At 40.3% G+C, this 6,931-nt stretch overlaps 1 protein-coding gene across 2 annotated transcripts in view; it reads left to right on the plus strand.

Moving 5' to 3' along the window:
• Positions 1–6,646, plus strand: part of LOC126982282 (nuclear pore complex protein Nup133-like) — a 28,726-nt gene extending 22,080 nt beyond the window's left edge. For both annotated transcript variants that reach the window (XM_050834278.1, XM_050834277.1), the window contains exons 17-20: positions 2,502–2,723; positions 3,153–3,371; positions 4,168–4,390; positions 5,295–6,646. In XM_050834278.1, coding sequence (XP_050690235.1) covers positions 2,502–2,723; positions 3,153–3,371; positions 4,168–4,390; positions 5,295–5,431 — 801 coding nt within the window. In that variant the 3' untranslated portion in view covers positions 5,432–6,646. The remainder of the gene's footprint in view (positions 1–2,501; positions 2,724–3,152; positions 3,372–4,167; positions 4,391–5,294) is intronic.
• Positions 6,647–6,931: the final 285 nt, after the last annotated feature.

The following is a 6,931-nucleotide window of genomic DNA, read 5'->3' on the forward strand; positions in this document are numbered from 1 at the left end:
GACGGGCCAAATTTGTGGCTTTACCGTGTAGCAGTGACGGGCCAAATTTGTGGCTTTACCGTGTAGCAGCGACGGGCCAAATTTGTGGCTTTACCGTGTAGCAGCGACGGGCCTAATTTGTGGCTTTACCGTGTAGCAGCGACGGGCCAAATTTGTGGCTTTACCGTGTAGCAGCGACGGGCTAAATATGTGCCATGATTTAACCCCCCCCAAATAGATGATACATAATCTGATCACAATGCTTTGATATATATTATGAAATGGTTTGTGTGAGGGGTGATTTTTTCTCATTTTTCTCGCTTGGGGGGACCGTTAAGAAACATGATCCCTGTTGCTACCGGGTTAATCAGTATTTTAAGTGGCAGATCTTGCAGTAATGGCACTCTATGTTAGCTTGTTTCCATTACTAATACTGGATAAAAGTGTAAATATCAACCTAACCTTTATAATTACAGTTTCTTCACTTATATTATCCACTCCTTCCTATGCTTAAGTCCCCTTGCATTCCTCTTTTACATCTTTCACTCTTCCTCAAGGCTTAAATTTCTCCCTGCGATCTTTAGTGTGAGAGATAGGTCCATATTCTCAAACATTTTAGGGCTCAGACACTCACATTGGATAAGGCTTTCATAGAGGTTGTGGGTAGTATTTCCATGGGGAGTTTTATGAGCCTAGTGATGGTTTAACAAGTCTCACACACTCACATTGGATAAGGCTTTCATAGAGGTTGTGGGTAGTATTTCCATGGGTAGTTTCATGAGCCTAGTGATAGTTTAACAAGGCTCACACACTCACATTGGATAAGGCTTTCAGAGAGGTTGTGGGTAGTATTTCCATGGGTAGTTTTATGAGCCTAGTGATAGTTTAACAAGGCTCACATACTCACATTGGATAAGGCTTTCATAGAGGTTGTGGGTAGTATTTCCATGGGTAGTTTCATGAGCCTAGTGATAGTTTAACAAGGCTCAGACACTCACATTGGATAAGGCTTTCAGAGAGGTTGTGGGTAGTATTTCCATGGGTAGTTTCATGAGCCTAGTGATAGTTTAACAAGGCTCAGACACTCACATTGGATAAGGCTTTCAGAGAGGTTGTGGGTAGTATTTCCATGGGTAGTTTCATGAGCCTAGTGATAGTTTAACAAGGCTCACATACTCACATTGGATAAGGCTTTCAGAGAGGTTGTGGGTAGTATTTCCATGGGTAGTTTCATGAGCCTAGTGATAGTTTAACAAGGCTTGTGCACCGTGAATGTGAAAAACACTCATTAGAACCAGACTAACCTCCCTTGTGACCTTTGGAAATACTTGTTTTGAGAGCTGAAAGTGTCTGAGAATATGGTCCATAGTGTGCCAAATAAATAGGTATAGATTGCAATGTTCCCAGATTGTCGTACTCAGCCGATTGCATTTCCCGACTTCCTACCCCTAAACGTTGGTATGTACGAAACTCATTTATAATTATCATTAAAAGAGTTTGATTCTGAGGTTTCTTGGCAATAGTTAGGCGTCAGAATCCGGTAAATACAGTTGTCCCTCAAATAGTTCGGTTTCGGTTTTATACGGATTTCCATGGAAGATCTTTTAGGATTTTTAAATTTCATGCTCGTCGGGAAATTTTAAAATGCTAAAAAATCTTCTTAGAAAATCCACATAAAACCAAACCATTGGAAACCGTACTATTTGAGGGATGACTGTTCTATGCTCTGAGTACGACAATCTGGCAACGGTGATAGATTGATGTGTTGATATGTACCACAGCTCTTTATTGCCCTCACCTGACGAGCCATTCAGAGTGAGGCTGCGCAGGAGCTGAGAGCAAACTGCCATGCGGGGAAGAGTCGTCAAGAGCTCAGGCGACTCTTTTGGAAAGCTGGCAAACATTTATTAGAGTATTTATATATTTTTTTATTGGCTGGACTGTTTGCTGCGGGGATCATGTTTCTTAATGGTCCCTCTAAGCGAGAAAAATGAGAAAAAATCATCACTCACACGAACTATTTCATAATATATATCAACGCATTTGTGATTGGTTTATGTATCATCTGTTTTGGGGGGTTTATATCACGGCACAAATTTGGCCCTTCGCTGCTACACGGTAAAGCCACAAATTTGGCCCGTAACCTAACCTAACCTAACTTAACCTGATCTACCTTCCTTCCCAGACAACACAGTAACCTAACCTAACCTAACTTAACCTGATCTACCTTCCTTCCCAGACAACACAGTAACCTAACCTAACCTAACTTAACCTGATCTACCTTCCTTTCCAGACAACACAGTAACCTAACTTAACCTGATCTACCTTTCTTCCCAGACAACACAGTAACCTAACCTAACCTAATCTACCTTCCTTCCCAGACAACACAGTAACCTAACCTAACCTAATCTACCTTCCTTTCCTGACAACACAGTAACCTAACCTAACCTAATCTACCTTCCTTCCCAGACAACACAGTAACCTAACCTAACCTAACCTAACCTACCTTCCTCTCATCACAGGGCTTCTCAGACTTCGTGTTCCGCTGGTACCTTGAGACCGGAAAGCGTGGCAAGCTGCTGAGCCAGGGCGCAGGGCAGCAGGGCGGGGAGCTGGCCAGGTTCCTGCAAGACTACAGCTCCCTGGCGTGGCTGCACCAAATCAACACACAAGACTTCTCCTCGGCACACTCCACCCTCAGACACCTCGCCCAGGAAGAGACAACCTACCTTAGCCGCAAGAAGGTGGGTGGGTTCTTTATATCACTCACGCAAGGTCTGATCACATGCTAGACTCAGGTTTGCCAGCATGGAGCTACATAGTGACTAATTTTTATATACAGCTAGGACCTCACATAACACACACATCCTCCCTGCCTCCCTGCCTCACACTGCTATCTGGTCTCCTCTCTCTCTTCTTCTCAGCAGGGTGTGTGTGTGTGTGTGTGTGTGTGTGTGGGTGTGTGTGTGTGTGTGTGTGTGTGTGTGTGTGTGTGTGTGTGTGTGTGTGTTTGCTTTGTTCCCAGACACCAGAGATACAAAAACACACCAGTAAACAATCACCAAATTACACAACCCTCCCCAGACACCAGTAACAGGGATAACAAACCACTTTTCACATGCCAAGCTAACATCAAAATTACCTCCTCCTCCTCCTCCTCGTCCTCCTCACAGACACTCCTAAGCCTAAGCAAGCTGTGTTCGCTGGTGTCGGGGGGTGACGGTGGTGGCGGGGGAGACACCACCACGGGCAGCCTGGCGTTGGAGGACGACTCGCTCAGCTTGGAGGAGGAGCTGATTCACTACCAGGAGCAGCTGCCGGAGTCGGTCCTCTCGGCGCACTTCCTTGACCCTGACACCATGAGGGTTTTGTCCCCCACCGAGCTGGTCCATGTGAGTCTATGAGTGTGTGATTTATTTTTATTTATTTATCTATTTATTTTATTTTATTTATTTATTTTGCCTGTTTTTAGGATAGTGCTTTTTATTTGTATTTTTTATTCATTCATTTTTCTTTTTTTCTATTATTTCTGTATTTCTTGAAGGATGTTTGAATAATATCACTCATTTTTCTTTTCTCTCTCTCTCTCTCTCTCTCTCTCTCTCTCTCTCTCTCTCTTATGTCATCATCCTAATTTTCTTCTTTTTTTTCCTCTCTTTCTCTATTTCTGTAATTCTGGAGTACATTTCAATAATAATAACACCCAAATTTCCTTTCATTTTTCTTCTCCTTCTGTAATCCTTCCTCATATACCTCAGAGCAAAACAAAACTATTATTATTATTATCATTATTACTCGCTCGTTCCGTTTACCCTTAGACAGCGGCAGTATTTGAAGAGAAGCTCCCCCAAAATGAATCATCTATATACAGTCTCCACCTGGAATTGACCTCTCCTTTGGGTACTCTTTACTTTTATCTTTTATATGAGCGGCGAGTAGCGGGCTTTTTTTCTTTCTTTTTCTACTCTTTTTGTTGCCCTTAAGCCGTGTCTTCTGATGTAAAAAAAAAGTCACTTCCAACCTTAGGACCGTAGCATAATTATAGTTACGCCGCATAAGAGATGTTTTAACTATCGTCTGTATATAGATTCTACCGCAGTGGGGGAAGTGCTGTTATATTTCTGCCATACAAAACTAATTGAATCTAAGGGTTAATATTCCCTCCCTCCCCCCCCTAAACCACCCCAGATGTACACTAGCGAAGACAACATCAGCGCCAACGAGTTCGACTTCAAGAAAGCACTGGACTTGCTCTCGTTCGTGGGTGAGGAAGAGTCGGAGGAGCTGAGGCGGCTGATATGGGTTCGGGCGCTTCAGAAGAACACCTGGGAGCACTTGGACACAGACAACCCCCTTCAGGCTCTCAGTGACACCATCTTCTTCAGGACGGTGGAGTTGGCTTTCACGCAGGGTAGGTGGTGGTGGTGGTGGTGGTAGTGCCGATGGAAGGAGGAGGAGGTTATAGTTTTCGAAGGTATAGTAGAAGTTGAAATGATAATAGTAATAGAAGTTGAAGAGTGGAAAGAAATGAAAGGAGGAAGTAGAAGGAAAGAAGGAAGGGGGGAAGTGTCGATAGTATAAAATAGAGGGAGAAGAGGTAGAAGAAGGGGAAAGAAATAGATAGGAATGCATGTAAGAAATTGAATAAAGCTGGAAGAGAAGATAGAGGAGAAATGAAAGAAAAAAAAAGAGGAAGTGAGAAGGAACATAAAGGAAGATACAAAAACAAATTACACACACACACACACACACACACACACACACACACACACACACACACACTAGCTGTCCACTATATCCTTATCTCTTTATCATTATTTTTAGCTGCCCCCTTTACTCTAAAAACATACAAAAAAACACCTATTCTCCTCATTTTGTTTTTATTTACCGTATTTATTTCTGCCGCCTCCTTTGAACTGTAGATGTAATGGTAGACACTAGGGGTAGCAAGGGGATGGGGGGGGGTGCTCTCGGTGTGAGTCGGGAATGTTCCACGCGGTAACGGCTACTGGTGACACTTATATTTACTTATAATACTTAAAACTACTACTCTATTCCTCCCTAATTTCTATTTATCCGTTCTTAACCCAGTAGCAGCGATGGGCCAAATTTGTGCCATGATACAAACCCCCCAAAATAGATGATACACAATCTGATCACAAATGCTTTGATATATATTATGAAATGGTTTGCGCGAGGGATGATTTTTTCTCATTTTTCTCGCTTAGAGGGACCATTAAGAAACATGATCCCCGCTGCTACCAGGTTAAATACTGGGATTACTTAAACACCTCGCCATTCTTTCCCCTGTGCAGGCTGTGAGGTGCGGGAGCTGCTGGTGCCCGTGGAGGAGATGTTGGCGTGTGAGGAGCTGGAGAAGCTGTGTCAGGATGCAAACTTTACCTTCTTGCTGCGCGCTGGATACGAGCACATCGACAAGCTGCTGGGATGAGGCTAAAGAGGCTGGCTTGTGAGGAAGGGGGGGGTAGGGGAGGAAGAAGGGAAGGTTAGCTTGTTCATGTCTATTCTTACTCCTCATTTTTCTCTACTTTTTTTTACTTTTTCTTTATATATTTTTTTTCTGCGATGAATTTTCTTTACTTTTTTTTTAACTTTTCCCTTTTTTTTATAGTTTGTTCTTGTCTGTCTTTATTTTCATTTGTACTTTAATTTTTCTTTCTTTTTAATCTCGTTTTTCCTTTTTCTTTCTCTCCAATGAATTTTCTTTACTTTTTTAAATTTTCCTTTTTTATATAGTTTGTTCTTGTCTGTCTTTATTTTCATTTTTATTCTTCATTTTCTTTTCCTCTTTTTAACTTTTCCTATATTTTCTTTTTCTTCTCCTATGAATTTTCTTTACTTTTTAACTTTTCCAATGTTTTCTTTTTCTTCTATGAATTTTCTTTACTTATTTTAACTTCCTATATTTTCTTTTTCTTCTATGAATTTTCTTTACTTTTTTTTACTTTTCCTTCATTTTCTTTTTCTTTTTCCTCATTTTCTCTTTGGGTTTGATTTCCTTGTCTTGTTCCTGACTCCATTTTCTTTGTGTTGTGTGTTTTCTTTCCCTATTATAATATTAATCACTTTTCTGGACCAATTTTCTTTTATTATCATTTTTTTCATGAATTTTTGCCGTTTCTGGACAAATATCAATGTCACATGTAGGCCTATCTCAACCTCTTTTTCTGCCTATCCATTTTCATATTCATTTATCTTATTCTTTCCAGTTTTTGCACTTTTTTTTTGATGAATAATACTTTGATTACTCTCATTTTTCTCATTTATTTATTATTTTTTATTCATATTTTTATTTTCTGTGCCAGTACTTTGTTGTTCTTTATTACTCTCATTCTCTTCATTCATTTATTATTTTTTTTATACACGTTTTTATATTGTGTCCGTATACTTCCTGTTTTCCTGACACATCTGCAAATCTTGAAGTCACTACCACGTTCAACACATTAACAAGAGAAACATATGCATAAGTTACTTTAATATGTCTACTGATGCATACCTGAGAGAGTGCAACTAATTTTTACCTTACTGTCGCTATTCTCCATGGTTCAAATAGGCGTGTTTTGTGTACATGGCCTCCTGTGACCACTAATAAATGTAATGTGTAATTTATAATGAACTTGTTTGTATAATAAAACTCTTTAAAGATGTATAATTTTTGAGTTCCTTTAACTATGAATTAATGAAATTTACTTATAAGAATATAGTATAAAATCTTAAGTGTTGATAGACTGCTGGGTATGTTTGTTAAATACTTCAGTGCATTTAACCATTATCTCTCTATATGACACCTTCCATCTGGAGAGAGAAAGTGGCTGAGAACTGACCTCCCTTGGGATATAGGCCTTGAGACTATTCCTTAAATGCAATTGGTAGGCTTAGCTAACTCTTTAGATATTACTACTCAACTACCTCCTTGTTTTCTTATTGTCCG

This window comes from Eriocheir sinensis, chromosome 50 (genome assembly GCF_024679095.1).
Source record: "Eriocheir sinensis breed Jianghai 21 chromosome 50, ASM2467909v1, whole genome shotgun sequence".
NCBI classification, from domain to species: Eukaryota; Metazoa; Arthropoda; class Malacostraca; order Decapoda; family Varunidae; genus Eriocheir; species Eriocheir sinensis.